We start from the raw sequence: 17,584 nt of genomic DNA, 5'->3' as shown, positions 1-17,584 counted from the left end.
TTGCCTTTTCTCTTTCTGTCCCCTGCCAAATAGACCTGCCTGGTGCAAAGTGTGTGTACATGAATAAGGTTTCTTACCTTAATAAGCCAACGTGTTTTGTGCTGGGTATTTTCAGATATATTTCACTATAGAGGGAGTTTTTTCCTCCATCAAGTTTACAGCTATCAGTTCAGAAATCTTTCCTGTGTAACCTGCCTCCTCCAGATAACTACATTTTTTGTGGCTTTTGATATGCTTTTCTGAATGTTTGCAGGCCTTAAAAGGAGGTGATACTATAAGTAAGCTTCAGATTATCTCTCCGGGAGTTAAAAAAAGGATCATGGACCCCAAAATAGTTAGATTTACATATAGTTTAAGTCCCTTCACAAATAAAAAGAATACTTCCTGTCTGATTGCTTGTTTCCAGACCTTGATGGCATACTCCTGTCAAGCTGTTCTTCTAGAGTTAGAAACACTTTCCTTCTTAATTCTTTGATGTAGAATAGGAGCTGGAAGGAAAGGAGGAAACTTGGAATAATGTAATCATCTGACAGTACTGTGAATTGTAAGCTGTGGTGTTCTTGCTGTGTTCACAGATTGGAATGAAGGCAGCATTAGTTAGTTATTACAGCTGTAAAAGTGAAGAGGGCATGGGCGCACACACCTGCTCACTAGAGAATTTGTGTGCCACGCACAAGTGTGGGTACTTAGTTTAACCCTGATAAATTCTAAAAGATTCAGATTTTTCTCTCTCTAGGTACTTCTTGTTTGTTTGTTTTCATTTGTTTGCCATTTATCTCTTATTCTAATGTTTTCAAATTGTTAAATTCTGTGAATTGGGCATCTTTGTTCTGGGACAGAGGCATTGCACATCCTCGTTCTTGGAGGGTTTGCTGTTATACAAGGAATAGGATATAAACTATGTATCCTAAAACGTCAGGAACAACTGAGTAGTCACTCATAGACATCTGTATTCTGAAGAGAAACATACATTACTTTCTTTTTCCAGCCTGTGCAGAACAAAACAGATATTTGGCTTCTGGATAAAAGTCAGCATTTCCAGAGTCTGGCAACAAACTTTTTGAACTGCTGCATGTCATGTAATGCCGTATTATATGAAATATGGATGTATTCAGCTTTCTGTTTCAGTATAAACAAATAATTTGCATGCAATGTCTTTGATACTTGGATAATGTACAAAACTTTGTGCATTCCAAATTCAGGCTTAGTGGCATCTTACATGACTAAAATAATAATGAATGTTTGATATCCAGTTGCTGCTCATTATTATTTTCTAGACTGTGAACTAGCCTTTGAAATCTCAAAAACATTTATAATTCTAATACCTTGTTTTTCTTTCCTGTTTGTGCTTGAAACCATTTTTTTTTTTTTTTAATTTTTTTTCCCCCAATGTTTTCTTTTACAGGTGTGGTTGTTGTCTCTGTTTTGTTTTAAAGTAGTAATGGCCAGGATTTTTCTGTCCACAACAGCTGCTTCCTCAGTTTGTTGCAATAAAATTTAGCAGTGACAGATTTAAGTAAAATACCATGAAAAGCTAAGCAACTGTAAAAAAACATGTGGCTTCCCACTGTCTCCCTGGTTCTTCATTTCACGTCTGCCGGGTGTCCTCTGAGTTGCAGACTCCAGGGCTTCCACTACGTTCCGCTGTAGGTGCATGGTTTCCTTGTAACTGTTTTTCAGTTACCTTTTAACTGAGATGTTTCAAACCAAGATGAAGTCAGACTTAAAAGGATCAGAGTTTACCATGCTATAAATACTGTTCTTTCCATCCATAATTGACATGTGGTGTGGCTGCAAAAAAGAGACCATTTGTCACTTTGGGGGTAAAACTCGATCTTGTAATGCATAGGAAGAACAGCTTGAAACAAGTACATGGGTTCCATCTTGTCTGTCTGCACCTGTGTACTGTGCTTGTCCATGGCAGTGATTCCTGTGCTTTGCTTTGCCAGTTTGGCAGGGGCAAACTGAAACTAACTAACTGAAACATTTACAACGTATTTCCAGTTTAGGTGTTTTTTTGGTTTTTTTTTTTTTTTTTTTTAAATCCAATCCACTTACATCTGGTTCTGAGCTGCTAATCTTCTCTTGAATCACCAACCCCTGTATTCTGTGTTGTAATTTATTTACAATTTTCTTGTTGAGGTAATCTGGACAAAGTACAAATTGCTGCCACTGTTTTGTTTAGTATGTTTTTGCTTCCAGCAACATTTCTATTTAAGCTCTAATAGGAAATTTGTAGCAGCAAAGACTTGATCTTCCACATGTGATGAGAGTATTCAGAATGTTTCTATATGGTGATTGAATTATTGTGAATGTGTTTGCACCTTGTAGGCTGGACTGTGTCATGCTCCTTGGGCAGAATACTTGACTTTTGCAGCTGTGCTTTGCCTGGACAGAGGCCCATGAAGGAGGTTGTATGAATAGGGGTGGTGGGAGGAATAAGCCAATTTTCTGCAGGAAGATCCTGAAAAGGAGATTAGATTCCTCAAGCGTGACAAGGGAGGAGAGTAGAAGTAGTAGAGACTTGAAAGGGGAGTAAAAGGGAAAATTCTGCACAGCCACTTCATGCTGAATAGGAGAAACAAAGACATGAGCCTGCTTTTGTAGTAGGAATTGAAAATAACCTTGTAAACCTGAGCAACAGAGTGGGGACCAGGCAAGGCTAAAAGCAGGAAATTAAGCCTAGAGAAATTTATAATTCAGGAGACAAGCTCTGAGACAAATAAAACTCCCATATCCATTCCAGAGGGGTGGACTCATTTTAGAGATTTACCTTTGGGCAATGAATGGAGAACAAAGAAGGAATGCACGTAGGAGATGTGGCGTTTATTTCAATTAAAATTCCTGTGCCACAGAGTGGCATCTTGTCCGAGTTTGTTTCTAGGTTTGTTTTACCTGTGCTGTGCCTGCATATCTGTAGCCTTCAGATTTATGTCAGAATTTATAGGAGAGGACATGGAAGCTATGGGCATAGGGTGGGGAGAGCAGCGAGGTGAGCAGTTGCATTGTGATACTGGTGTTTGTAACACATTGCCACGGAGTGAGGCTGCGGATCTCTGGACCAAGGACCAAAGCCTTGAAATATGAAATACAGATAACAGTAAAATAGCACCCTGGGGAATCTACAAATGGGACAATTTCATCTCATCTTGATGAGGTGGTACCCTTTGTATTGCAGCTGTTGCCCTTCGTGTTGCACCTATAAGAAAAGCAAGTGATAGATCAAGTGGGCAACATTCCTTGACTTGCTGCATCTCTTCTGGAATGGGAGTTGGCCAGTGGAGCAGCACTGCAGGAGAGGGGTTCTGTGGAGAGCCAGTATCACTGCAACAGCCATGTGCATGATTTGCATCACTGGGCTTTTCCTGTGATTAGGAATCAGAAGCTGCCAAGTGTTGCTGTGGACAGACAAAGAGCATGGTAGATGGGTCCAGATTGCCATGGTCAGTGGTGATGTGAGCTTTTGCCAGCTTAGTGCCTTGCCACATTCGAGAACATGTTTCGTGAGAAACCTCACTGAGCCTGGCTGAGAGGTCCCACCCAGTGTTGTTCCAGTCTCTGTCTTTGTTTAGCTCAGCAGGCAGGAGTCATCTGGCTGCTCAGTAGAGCTGGAAGTCCAGTTGGAGTTAGGTGGGCTGGAAATGGACAGTCTGCTATTGTGAGTCCAATCTTTATTGCCAGCCCAGGGTTTTCCTGGGTGCAAATATGGGATGTAATTTTCCTGGATGAAAGACAGCAGGAACGAACTACTTATCCTAGGTACCTCAGGGACATGTTTATAGAAAGCAAAAACCAGGGGAAACTTTTCTTTCCAGAGATTGTCTTGGCTACGTGTCTATGAATATAAACTTTCTTCTTTTTTGTTTGCTTTTTTTTTGCAATTGAATTACACTGTACCTAGAATAAGGTGAAAGGAAAAATATTTGGAACTGTCGCTTTAAAATAACATAAGACAAATGAGGGACGAGGGGTTTTTTTGTGTGTGTGCTGTCATTGTTGGCATGTGGGATTGGGTGGAGGTGTGTTGTTAAAATAATTCGAGTTTTAATACTGCAACAACACTATCTTTGGCTGCAAATCAAATCAAAAATCTAAAATGTGCTCTAGAATGTTGGATTATTCAAGTGAGGCGATAATTGTAGCCAAACTGTTTCAAAGTGGATGTAATCCGTATGTTTTGACATGTACCCAGTTAAAGGCTGGTCCTAAGCTGCAGTATACTTACGGTATCTACTGCATGAAGTAAACTTCACCTCTACCTGGTTATCTGCCTTGTTAGATGGCAGAGAAACACTTTGCAACGTATGGAGCATCAGGAAATTACCATAGATAAAGAAGGCAGCTGTACCAGGAATATCTCTTATCAGAAGTGCAAGTTCTTAATTTCTTAACATTGGAATCTGTGTTCAGAACATCTCTGGTGCTCTGCAATGTGCTGTGGAAATAGAGGGATGGCATTTTCTGGGAAAACATAGGAGTCTGAACTTGGGACCCCGAGCGTGTTTAAAGCAGGAATGTTAAAGGGAGGGTTTTCTGGTCTCTTTTCCTAGGTTGGTTTTGGGGAGTTGCCGTTTGACAGCACCGACAACTTCAACAGCTGTCCCGATGTGTGTTTCCGGGTGGAAGATTACAACTTCTTGTGCCATAAGGTATGTGCTTGGGGTATACTTCCTTCTCTGTCGCAGTCTGGTCCAGTGGTGAAGGTGCCACAACCTTCCTCACTAGAAACGTCTTTAAAAAGACACCTAAACTGATGGAGGCACAGGCGCTCTCAGGCAGAGAGTGGTTCTGCTCTTTGTGCACCCTTAAGTATAAAGCGATTTTGCTCTTTGGTGCACTATCAAGTGCAAAGTGATTCGCTCTCTAGGGCAGTCTTGAGTGCAGAGTGGTTTGCTCTTTGAGGCTTAGCTGCCTGAGCAGCAGAGCCACATTTGCCAGCCCGGGTGACGCAGGAGTAAAAGTGAGACGGGGTCTTTTCAATCTCCAGGAAAGCTTCTTTATTCCACATGTGTGGAGCAGGAAAGAACCCCAGAGCCCAAGGCGAGTGGGATTATATAGGGTAGCTAGGGGTAGGGTTTTACAGCTTGGCCAATGGGGAGAGGAATTGGGAAAGGGACCAATCAGGGGAAGGATCCAAAATGGACCAATCGGCTTGGGTAAAAAAGAACCAATGGGATATAACTGATTAACACATTTCTTCACCATAAAAGAGAGCTGTTTGCTGCGTTTCTCCTTTAGGGGTTGTGTTTATATTCTTCTGGCCTAACCGCTCCTTTTCTAAGGGGGCATGTTTATATTTTTTCTGGCTTCTCTCCAGGGGAGTGTGTTTGTATTAACACAGTCTGGCTTAACAGCCTCCACACTTCTCCTCCCTTTTTGCCATGGTTCTAGTCCACTTGTGTCCCCCACTCCTTCTATGCTGTATACACTCTGCAGAAGCAGCATTGATTCAGCTGGAAAAGTGCATTTAAAGCATTTAACAAAGCAGCAAAGCCTGCCTTTCTTTCAAAGGTGTGGAGATAAATTTATAAATTCAGCTATAGGATTCGCAGCTGCAAAATCTGCTGCTGCTGGCTTATGAGTCCAGTGTCTGGAGAGAGGAATGTTTGATCTGCAGATGAACAGCAGTAAGAATGAATTTTGAGATCCAACCTCAACTCAAGGTCCTGCCCCAGTGCCATGCTAATTTCAGATCTCTTGAGTTTGCTATTTGTGTTTGTGGTTCTGAGGGTAGGCATGGATAGTATAAGGGCTAGAAAAATATTGGAGATACAGCTTGAAAATGTAGGGAAAAATCAAAGTTACGGAGTCTGAACTTCTGAAGTATCTTAGAGCTGCTCTGACAGCTGTTTGGTAGTGCCCTTTGGTTTGGTGCAGTGAACAAGATGTCAGTGTTTCGGTTTTTCATTCCTCTCCAGGCATTTTTCTGTGGTCGCAGTGATTATTTCAAAGCCCTTCTTGAAGATCATTTCAGTGAGAGTGAGGAGCTACAGACACAGCCCAGCATCCCTGTGGTGACTCTGCACAACATCTCAGAAGACATCTTTATCCGGATCCTCTACTACATTTACAGTGATGATACAGAGGTGAGCCCAGCCATTGATCCTTCCTTCAGTGCTGGTGAGCTCTGAGGTGTTTTCAGCAGTATTTTTCTAAATCTAGAGCAGGATGTTTGTGTATATTCTTAAATTTCACTGACCTACTCTGCTACTTCACTTTTGTCTCAGATATCCACATACTGGGATGTGCTGCTAGCCAGGCAGGGTTGTAGTTCATGTGGTTGATGTTCAGGAAGAAAATACATAGTCTTTCATCCCACAATAAAAATCTGGAAATTAGGTTGCATGCTGTTTATTGACATGATAAATACATTGCTTTGCAGCTTTTCCTCTTGGGCTCTGTGGAAAGATAAGGGAAGCGTCTGCCAGTAGATGGCAGATTGAACACATTTGGAAATCTGGACAGGTTGAGAGATTCTGCTTACTTGCTCTTGGCATCATAGCCTACTTTTCCATTTGTAGCAAGTCATTATTTCCACTGTTATTTATTACTGGGGCGGGCAAAGGTTCCACAGGGAGACCAGTGCCTTGCTGTGCTCAGTATCGCAAGTAGCAACAAAATAGCCCTAATCCACTTAGTTTTCAGCCTAATGGAAGATGCAGTAAATCCCAGCGTTTAATTAGCTTCCTGCTTTGGTTTTGTGGCAAATGCTTTCAGCAGGTCTCACTGCAAGATCCCAGAACACGTTCTGGCATCAGGGCAGTGGCTGGAGATGTTGCTGCATCTGCCAGTGTCACTTCCCCCAGCCAGTGTTTGTGCTCTGGGTTAGGTGCCGCATACAGAGAGTTCACATTGCTGTGACCTTGTTTCTGCAGATCTATTCACCTCTGGGTGATAGCAGTGGAGAGAGATGTGTTTGGCAGGCAGCAAGGGCAGGATTGCTACTGGTATGCCAGAGAGTTGATCCTTCGCTTGCCTGCACTCTTCTTCAGCCACTTGCTGAAAGGGCAGGCAGAGAGGGAAAGAAACTGCTTGAAGATCCTCCTGACCTTGTTCCCTTGCACTGCAGCCTGACCCTGTTCCCTTGCGCTTCTCCCGTCTGCCTGCCCTCCTCATGATGACTCACATGAAGGATGTTTCTCCAGCAGCTATTCCTTTCCAATGGATGCCTCAGCTGCTCTGTCTATGGGTCAGGAGGACAGACCTACAGCAATGTGTAGGAGTTAAAAGGACCTTACTCATATGTTTCATATGCAGAATGGTGCATAGCTTGGGTTTAAGACTGAGCAGCAAAGATGTGAGCTTCTGCATAGAGTTCACCTGTCATGAGAAACTACCAGGAAAAATGGTTGGGAAGACAGGAATATAGCTCAGGTTCCACATAAAATGTCCCAGGCACAAAGATAAGTTGCTGAATATTTGAGTAGGCTTGAGGGCAGTTCCTGGAGGAACATTTGCCAAGTTTGTCCTTGATAAAGCGGTTGGGAGCTGCAGCCATCAATACTACTGGCTCAAACACCTCCAGCTCCTGAGGTTTCCACAGCTTAAGAAGGGATGAAGCAGCACTTGATTAATAACCCCAAGAGCTTTGTAACCTCATGTGCATACATAGCCCTCGTGGCATGGTTCTCCTACATCTTGCATTCTTCTGCCCAGCTGCTGCAGAGTGTTATGTAGCTGGGTCTCTAGCCCGGAGCTGTCTCTCTGAACACAGGTGCAGACAGCTGTGGGGGAAGAAAAAAATCAGCTGTTTGCAGTTGTCAGAGTGAACAACCACATGTATAGGTGTGCACAGCAGTGTGTTTGCTGCTCACTAGTTATCAGGAGAGTGGGCCAGGCTGCACCAGTTAACATTTCTCCATGCAGATCAACTGCTTTGTCTCTGAATGAAGGCTCCTTGCCTCCCCCACAGCTAGGGCATGCAGAGTCCCGCAGATCCACTGTTACAATGGACGTGGGTAGCTGAATTCTTTGCAATTCACATTAGCAGGAACAGAGAGAGACTCTAGTTCCAGGTTAGTGACGTGGATGGCTGATAAAAGTAGGCCCAGCCAGGGGGAAGAGGCTGAGTGGAGCTGGAGGTGGTGTCTCCAACTTTATCGATAAGGTTTTTTTAATCCTCAGATCACTTGCAAGTACTCAAGAGGGAAATGGGAACATGGTTCTCTTGCTCAAGAGCCTCAAAATGTTAAAGGCCATTCACAACTGTTTAAGTTTGAGCAATCTGGTCCATTTATTTAGTCCATTCTGGATGCACGTTGGAGCTCCACTAGTATTTGATGTGCAAAATATGTTCTTACTCAGTTGGGCCTCACCTACAGTTTATTTTGCGTTCAATTTTGTGTCCTTGAGTGTACCCCCTGTGCCAGGGAGGTTGTGCTGGCTCTTAAGAGAATTTTGCATATTTTTCACAAAATGCAAGTCCAGCAGTATAAGATGGGAGGAAAAATGTGGGGACAAGCTGCTCTGTCCTGCCAGCCTCTTCTGTTTGTCTCTTGAAAGTATGTCTGGTAAAAGCAACCTGCCACTGTCACACTGAACATTTTTTAGCAGCCAGATGCAATTGGGTTTTTCAGCACTGCCCTATACTTAGCTAGAGGGGTTACCTGCAGCATGAGAAACTCCCTGCTCCATTTTAAATTCCTCTGTGGTAACTGAGTGGGAGGCACAACCTGAAAGACAGATTCCTGTCTCTCCACAGTCAGCACTTTTCCAGTAATGGGCCAAACAGCACATTAGTTTGCCAGTGACAAGCAGCATGCTTAGGACTGGGCAGTAACTCCCCTCTGCACTGCCAGCTGTCTCCAGAGAATGCCTATGACGTGCTGTGTGTGGCAGACATGTACCTGCTGCCTGGGCTCAAGCGCCTCTGTGGCAGGACCCTGGCGCAGATCCTCGATGAGGACAACATCATCAGCATCTGGAGGATTGCAAAGCTCTTCCAGCTGACCCGACTGGAAGACCAGTGCACGGAGTACATGGCCAAGATCATCGAGAAGGTACCAAAACACTCCCCATGGCAGTGACCACGTATGCCCCCATATCTGAGCCATAGAGACAATAGATTGAATGGTTGTACTTTGGTCTGTAGTTAATGGTTGTCTTCTCTGGATTAATGTTTAATTAATCTCAGAAAATGAGCAGCAGTCAAGTAGCAAAGCACATGGTGAGTTAGGACAAAGGAGGAGGAGTATGGCAGTACCTGATGTCACCACAGTAAGACAGAGTTTGGTCTCTGGCTAGCACATCCCTGTGGAATGTAGGGGTGAAAAAGTTACCCAAAAAGCTTTGCAAGTCCCAGGGGCAGGTAATTTCCACTGAACTTTCAGCCACTGTGCCCAAGTAGCCATGGTGTTACCTGAATACACTAGCTGCAGCCTGGAGAAGCCAAAGGGCTGTGTAGGGGAGCTCTGTGCAGGAAATGTTTTTCAGTGTTTTCTGGGGAAAATTCTTCCTGGCATAATGCTCTAGATAGAAGAAATCAATGTGATCTCTAATCTCCTTCAGGATGAGAAATCAAATAGTAGGGGTTTGTTCAGTGGAAAATTTGCTGTTGAACAGCAAGAAGTAATGAATTTAACACTGAAGTTTTCCTTATGGGGCTCAATTTAAGTGTTATCCTGAGTGATTGTAGCTTAGTCTCAGGACTCTTGGATAAAGTTGCCATATAGAAGGATAAACTAGAACCTATGAAAGGTTTTTATGCTGAGACAGATCTATATAAATGGCTTGTGCAGTTCACCTGGGAATGTAACATTTTCACCTGCAGCTTGAAAGGTGTGAAATTATTTTTGGCATGAGAAAACAATGAAGGAAATGGGTTTGGGGCTGTTACTTTGTTCGGTGTATAGCTTGGGAATAACAGATACATCAGCGTGTACCCAGATTCTGGGTTCTGATAAAGGATCTAAAAGATGCTGAATATCCCAAGTAGTGATCAGGATAGGGCTTTGCTTGTGTGTTCCCCATTCTCTAGCTTGAGTGGGAGTCCTTGAACTCAGCCTTGGCAGTGTGTCTTCTTAAGGGTGTTGGCACAGACAGAGCCACCCCTGCTGATGTTCAGACATCAGTGGTTGCCAGCATCCTGTGGAGATGCACTGATGGCAGCAGGAAGAGATTTTGGCAGTGTGGTTGCAGAGCAGAGCTCAGCAACCTGCTGTGCCCAGGCACAGCTCAGTAGTGTAAGACAGATGGAAACTGCCTCTCACCCTTCTCTCCACACGTTCCTGGGGAACCTGATGCAGAATCAATCATGGGTGACCCAATTCTGTCAGGTTAAGTGCAGAGCAGAGCAGCTGCCTTGCTGGTGGTGGTAGGGCTGAGTCAAGGGAGGATAGTCATTTGTGTCTTCCAGTTCTGAAATGAGCACAAGCACTCACTGGCTTCTCTGCTAGAAGACATTGCCCAAAAGTGTTTGGCAGCATCTCCTGGTTCCTGCTGGGGAGCCTTTTTGGGGGTAATATTGTCTATATGCACGTGCCCCAATACCAGAACCAGGGATGCTTAGTTAGAGGGTGTTACAGAGTAGTGTTGGAGGTGCAGACTGCCTTCAGTTGAGACTGCTTATTGTTGGAGTATTACTGTATCCTTTGGATGGATGGCAAGATACATCTCCAAGTGTAGGAGGATTTGGGTCTCTATGTACCCTAGCTTTCCTTTCTTTTCTGGGGGATCTTTTAACAGTGTCTAGGACCATTATCCCCACCCTTTGCATCTCTTCACCTGTCTTCTTGTCTTCCTAATGGTTCTCTTGTCCTTCTGGTCCAGCTGGTGGAGTTGGAGGAATTTGCGGCTGCTGTGAAGGAGAACGCAGAGGCCGTGGAGGAGCGGCAGGAGACTGACTCCATCCCTCTGGTTGATGACATCCGCTTCCACATCACCAGCAATGTGCAGACTTACAGTGCCATTGAGGAAGCCAACCAGAAACTTGAAGCTCTAGAAAACCTCCTGGCCAGTATAGGGCTTGAATGCTGATGTGTGCAAACCCTGCCTGTCATATGCAGCCTGCACAGCCCTCACTGTGTTGGCTCGGAGTGCAAGAACATCTGAGTCTGAATGTCGTGCTTCCCATTCTTTGTCCTCCTTCCCATCCACCTTCAGGCATGGTTTCTTTTTAATTTATTTGTGTCTGGACATTTGCATTTCTGGTTTGTGTTTGGTTTTACTTTGGTTTTTTTTGGTTTTGTTTCTCCTTTCAGAAATAGCTCCCAGAGCTCAGCCTAAGTCAGTAGCTACTCCTTTGTACAATACACTGTGGAGAGGAGACTGTGAGCTGTTAGGGATGATGAGGGAGCTGTTCTGGGGACTTCCTACTGCCTGGGGTTAGAACCCATCCCATTCTGTGGTCCAATAATACACTTCCTAAACTAGCTCATGCCAGAATATTTGTTGAATTACCAGCAGCAGAGGAAGAAAACTGGATTAAAGTCTTAATAAGTATTTGGGAAAGGAGGTCAGCGCTGTCACTGTCAGCTTTTTAAGACTGGCAGAACTGGACAGTGCTTCCCTAATGGGGACAGAGAGGTACTTGGCTACGTGGAAGGTACTATCTTCACCTGCTATTTTGTACTTAGATGGGGGGAAAAAAAAAGTGATTTCCAGGTCTTCCCTATCTTTTCATTGCTTTGAAGTGCTCAGAATTGAAAAGCTTTGCTTTCTGAACAAGCATCTTTGGGAATACAGTAGAGACCAGAATCCTTGCATTCTTAGAAAGCAGTAGCTTTCAATGCACAAAAGAAGGGAGAGCAGCCATTTTTAAGAGGTTCTTAAACAGCTTCTTCTTGGAAACAGCACTTTTCCCTTTATTTTTGTCCATTGTGGTAGAGCAAGGCTGACTTGATGGTGGGTCTGGGAAGAGGGGTCACTGGAAATCTTTTTTGAAAGGGGCCTTTTGGGTCTCCCACAGGGCTGCTGTCCCACTCTGTGACCTTCTGGCTTTGCTCAGCCTTGAACCTTGTAGCTTTATTGTTCTCCAGGAAATTCACTGTTTGTACTAATGAATGTTTTTAAATATGTGTTCTGCAGTAAGTCATGTTATCTCATGTTGTCTTCCTGGATTCTTAATGAGGGTAATGGTGTTTCTTCTCCTGGGCACTAATCAGCAGGTGATACCCCTGCATAAAACTTGCTTTGCCAAATAGGCTATCCTTGGAGCTGTCCACCTCTGGAGCGGTGTGTTGGGAGAGTCTTGGGTCTCCAAGGTACAGGCTGGGTACACTTTGTTATGCTGTGCTCTGGGAGGGAGAAGAGGCATTGAGTGAAGCACATGGGGATCCTGCACAGGCACTGGGCTGCCATGACCACTTTTTAATAATTTTGGTCACTTTCTAAGCCAAGAGCTTGAGATATACTGTGCCAGGTGTGCTTTTATTATGTGATGTGGGAACTGGGCAAAGATCCCCTGCAGCTTCTGGGTGTTGTTTTCTGTAGTGGTGGTGGTGCCTCTCATGGCTAAAGCGTTTGGAAATCTGGGGTTTGGCAGGGACTTGCTTCAGGTGTGGATATATTCGGAGGATGGGTTTTTCTTCTTTGCTGATCTCACCAGGCGAGAGACTGATACCCCACAGCAAGTGAGAGCTGCAGCCTCACTGCATGTACTTCTCCTGCACTGAAGCTGTTGGCAGGTACATGGGCTCTGGGCACCACCTTCACTAAACAGGCTGCACTCAGTTGTGAGGAGGGGACTCTAGGCTTTGGCCACTGTGGTTAGGGAAAGCCAGACTTTGGCAAAATCATGTGTCAGGATTGAGTTGCACTAAACAGAAGCAACTGGGGATGGAGCTGGGGTGGGGGGAGCTGGGATTCATTGATATAATTGAACCTTAGATGCTTGTGCTCTTTGTCATCTGCGTTTAAATGGTGTCTCTTGCAGATCAAGTCTCTGAGGCAGGGAATGACGGTGGCAGGGCTATTCAAGCAGCATGAGCTTCAATTCTGTTTGAAGACCTTTGTGAAGAAGTGCAAGGAGCAATTGTGGTTTGTTTTCTGCAGTCATATTAGGGTTAGGGTGGAGGATGTCCCTCCGCAGGAGTGTGTTTCTTTATGGAAGCAGGAAGCAGCAGGAGTGTGCTTCTGTTTGGGACAGTGACATGGAGAGGAGCTTTGCATTTCTTGTGTGATTTGTGGAATGTACTTCCATGTCCACCTCTAAGCTTAGTGTGTCTTTGACAGGAGCACCAAAGAGCCTAGCACAACTGATGAAGGTATCTCCATGAACCTGGGAAGGGTGAAGGGGTATCGAGGAAGCTTTAATATGAAGTCCCATATATTTTGGAGAAAGGAGAACTACTTGCTTTCTTGCTGTGTGGAATGTCAGGCTCATGAAAATCTGCTACAGAAACCGGCAGCTGGTTCAGTTCCTCTATGTTTCTCCTCGGTATATAGCTGAAGATAACACTGAACATAAGCAGGATGTTTAGTTTATCACATCTCTTCTCCTCCTCCAGCAGAAATTCTGCTTCTGCCATCTTAGCAGTTGTCTCTCCACAGCAGTGGTTGTGACAGCCCACGAGGCTTGCACAGAGCCAGCAGAGAACAGGACGTGGCCTTTGCTTTCTGCTTGTACTGAGTGAGATGCAGAAGCAGGATTATCAGGGAATGTGCTAATGCTTTTCTCTGCAGATGCTTCAGCTGCTAAAGCAAATGGATACTGGCAGTGGGCAAAGCAGAACGAAGGCAGAGGAGGAGCAGCAATGCTGGGAAGCATTTTCCATATGGCTGCTCTTGAATAATTCCATTCCTGTGTCCTTACGTGTGGAGCAAGTGAGGCTGCAGTTGTACATGTGGGAGAAAAGGTCAGCATGGCCTTTTGATCTGTCTCCCCAGCAGTGCAAGTCCACGTGGGCTTCCAAGCAAATGCCTCATCTGTCTGCGTGCACTTAGTGGTCACATCTGTGAGGCCTGTCAGATTGTCCAATTACTTGGGATCCTTTAACTCCCCCCTATGCCTTTTGGCAAAATAAGGCTATCCAAAAGCCTGCATAAGCAGATGGTCAGCTTGCAAGCAAGCTCTCTAATTAAGATGAGCCAGGACAAAACTTAGATTTGAATTCACTTTATTCTTGCTGCAAATAATTTTATCACAAAATAAGAATCTTCTGATTTTTCTTCTGTTGCCAGTGTCCTTTCTGTGTTTTGTTGCCTCTGTCCTTTTTATTTACTATTAGCCACTTGCTGCATCAAGAAGATTGTAGAATTTACTAGACCGACATTATATTTAAGATGAAATGTCTAAGCATGTGTGCAGCAATAAAATAGTCTATTTCACTATATCTTCTCTGGCTGTGGTCTCTTTGTTACTGACTGACAACATCTGCATGGCTTTAGTTTTGAAAGGGCTCTGTGGACTCCTTCATTTTCCCTTACGCAGGCCAAGGACTGGCTCTGCAATGTGTGGCTTCCAAGCAGTGTGTACAGTCCTGATACAACACGTGAGTAAAGCACTAAGTGGTTTTTACTGTCACCTTTCTTGAAGGATTATTCCCTTTCTTTAGCACAGGCTTGGTCACTGCCATGGTTGTTTGTCGGGGAGGTGATGTTTGTCTCGGAAAATTGCTGTTGCTTACAGGTGAGTTATCTTTCCCTTTCTTCTTGTCATCTTGTGCACCTGTCATTGATGACTGTCTGTTATATCCAAGGGTGAAGATTTTTCAGCCTTTGTGCTTAACTACTCTGACTTGTTCAGTGCATTCCTGGAGTTGGAAACCTGTGTTTTCTCCAAAACCTTGACTGCTGAAGTGTCTGAACAGTCCCAGACGCTTGCTGGCCGTGCACTGCTCCAGGTTCTCTTCCTCTCTGAGCACACAGGCACCTTTTTTCTTGTCTGCTTGCTTGTATGCCTGTGTGGCTACAATTTTTTGGGTAGAGGCAATAGCTGAGCTGCCTGTGCAGCCCCTGCTGACTTCAGAGCATGACTGGAATTCAGGGAATGAGCATCCATCTTGTCCCTATTGCTCTGTGTAGGAACATGCAATTTTCAGAGAGGAGATACTAATAACATCTGAATGACTAATGGTGTTGAAGGAAAGGCTTGGAAAAGTTCAAGGCTTAATCAGGTTTTTGGGACTCAACAGTGCACACAAGGAGCAGCATTGTGCTGTGAGAATAAAGGATCAGCTTCCACAAGAGGCTTGAGCTCTTCATGTTGTACAGTCATGGTCCGGCTGGAGATGGCACTTCGCACATAGCAGTTCACAGTCGGTGTTCGTTGACAGACTCATCTGCTCAGGGTGGTACTGTTTTCCTCTCTTGCTGTGGGCAGCCTGGCAAAGCCCAGTCACAGGTTTGGGAGCTGGAATGTGTCTGTGCTCAGCTCCCAGGGATGAGCGATCCCAGTTAGAGCTGACGATGGGAAACCATGGCTTGGCTTGGTTCTCTGCTCAGAGGGGAGGGGTGTGCTGAGGAGCAGGTTTTTGTTTTACCTTCTAAGCTAAAATAGATTTGACAAATTTATTGAGAGGCCACACCAGCAAACCATTTGTTATAGTTGGGACCTGTTTTGAACAAAGGTGCTGGCTTGGCTGGGGTTGCTGCCTGCCTTGAGGAAGTGCTGAGGGAGAAGGACAGAGGCCATTTTTAGGCTGCAAATGGTTTCAAGGGTTCTAGGTTGGAAATTGGAGGTAGGTTATTGGCAATAACCAAGGCAAGGGCTGCAGAGGGGCAGTTAATTAGGGAACAGCAGCCACATTTGGGTGTGGCTATGGACATGCAGATCCTTAAGCCAAAGTCAAGCTGTTAACTTCAAGCTTATATGTGATCATCTGGGGAAAAGGGGATGAGCCCTTTGCTTTTCCTGGTTGTGGTTAAGTTTGTAAGCATAAAAGTGCAGGGCAACCTTTGAAAGGCATTAAAGAGAACCTTGCAAGAGAATCAGTACCATGCAAACAACTAGCTCTGGTCCCAAGGGTCTGGTTACCAGTTCCCAAAATAAGCTCTGAAAATGAGTGTGAGAGCTTTCTTCTCCCTCCTCCTGTTACCAGCAGAGCAAGCTCAAAGGGAAGGAGAGCAGGATTAGAAAGTGAAATTTGCTCTCTCATGACAGCAGCAGTCTGCCTGCTCTGTTTGCTGGTATGGCAGGAGGCAAGGCTGTTGCTTTGGTATGTTGGGTTAGGAAAGAGGTGAAGGGAGTGCTGTGGTGTGGCCAGATGCTTCTGTTCATGGGCTCAGGGAAGGGTAGATTGATCCAAAATAACTTGATCTAGCTTTCCCATGGAGAAAACCAAGCTGGTCTGTGTTGCACTGCAATGTCATTAAAACTCCAGTAAGGAAAAATGCCTCCCTCTTTATTCTTTTATAACTTCTTTGTGAGCCAGGGTCATCCCAGTACTATTTGTACAAGACTGGCAGTGATGAACTGTATGAGGCAGGCTGTGCATAGACCTGTTCTGAGGGAAGGCAAGCTGGTGTGTTAGTTACTATTCCTTGGGACATGCTTTAGGAGATGAAAGCTGATCTTTCATATCAGGGCTAAGTTGACATTGTATCTCTCCCGTCTGCTCAGAAGGATTTATTCTAACGTATTCTTGGCACAGCATAGCAGAACTACCAATATTTCTATTAATTTTATTAAGCTTGCTTCTGTAACAGGAGCCAGCAATCTGCTTTCTAGAGCTCCTTCCATCCCCTTTCTCCATGATCTAAAACTAAAAATTATCTGTTAGTTTCAAAAGAAGTTTGCTGGTGACAAGTTCAATCTCGAAAGAGATTTTCCAAAGGCTTTTCTTGAGAAGCTGAAAATGCTTCAGGTGAGTTGTTTTCTGCTGTGCTGCTTCTCTGGCCTGAGTGCCAGTTAGGCACAACATCTTCAAAGCTGTTCAAGGTGCTGGCACTGGCCATGCTGCTCCTGGGGTGACTGCTCCTTCTCTTGCTGGGGGCAGGGGGATGGTATTTCTTGTTTCCTGATTTTGTGACCTTTCCAATCAGGTGTGCAACTGAATATCAGTCTTCCCAGCCTGAAAACACACAAGGGGCCTGCACTTTTTGCTCTGCTGACCACAATGCTCGTGGTACTGCAGTGAGGGGGCACACCAGGCTTGCGTGCGAAGTCTGGCCTTTACTGGGGATCCAGGACATGCCACACAAGTTGCCTCAGGGCTGGGGTTTGGCATAGACCAGCCTCAGCATGGGATGTATATAAGCTCAGCGTGGGAGGAGAGGACTTGGTGTTAAAAGTGCACGGGGTGAACCCTGGAAGTTTTTGATGTGACAAAGACAAGGGCTGCCCTGTGCAGCCCACAGGGATGGCTCACTGCCATCATTTCAGTATGGGGCTGCCCTTGCAGTCCAGTCAGAGGGAAAAGCTGAATTTTTTGTTTTCATCTGTATGGGAAACCTGAGTTGTTTATTTGCTGAAAAATCTGCTCCAGGGTTCACCATGTCAGCCTGCAGAGAGCTTTGCTGGTGTTGCCATTGCATGGTTTTTATGTAAAGACAAGATGCTGACACAAAGGCTGCTGACTTTGGGAGGGCTGGAAAGCCCAGCTTTTCTTGGGGCCCTGTCTCATGCCAGGGTTTATTGTGCTCTGGCAGGGGTTTTCTTGCCTTTGGTCATGAACCTTCCTAAGATACCACTTGTCCTTTGCCCCTG

General features: G+C 44.9%; 1 protein-coding gene across 2 annotated transcripts in view; it reads left to right on the top strand.

Moving 5' to 3' along the window:
• The window catches only part of ABTB1 (ankyrin repeat and BTB domain containing 1), a 30,093-nt gene extending 15,823 nt beyond the window's left edge, over positions 1 to 14,270 (top strand). For both annotated transcript variants that reach the window (XM_040076080.2, XM_040076081.2), the window contains 4 exons: positions 4,551 to 4,649; positions 5,919 to 6,086; positions 8,799 to 8,999; positions 10,768 to 14,270. In XM_040076080.2, coding sequence (XP_039932014.1) covers positions 4,551 to 4,649; positions 5,919 to 6,086; positions 8,799 to 8,999; positions 10,768 to 10,974 — 675 coding nt within the window. In that variant the 3' untranslated portion in view covers positions 10,975 to 14,270. The remainder of the gene's footprint in view (positions 1 to 4,550; positions 4,650 to 5,918; positions 6,087 to 8,798; positions 9,000 to 10,767) is intronic.
• The last annotated feature ends 3,314 nt before the right edge of the window (positions 14,271 to 17,584 follow it).

The sequence above is a fragment of the Hirundo rustica genome, chromosome 12 (genome assembly GCF_015227805.2).
Source record: "Hirundo rustica isolate bHirRus1 chromosome 12, bHirRus1.pri.v3, whole genome shotgun sequence".
In the NCBI taxonomy this organism is placed as follows: Eukaryota; Metazoa; Chordata; class Aves; order Passeriformes; family Hirundinidae; genus Hirundo; species Hirundo rustica.
Note: the sequence above shows the minus strand (reverse complement) of the source record. Positions and strands in the feature narration are given on the sequence as shown.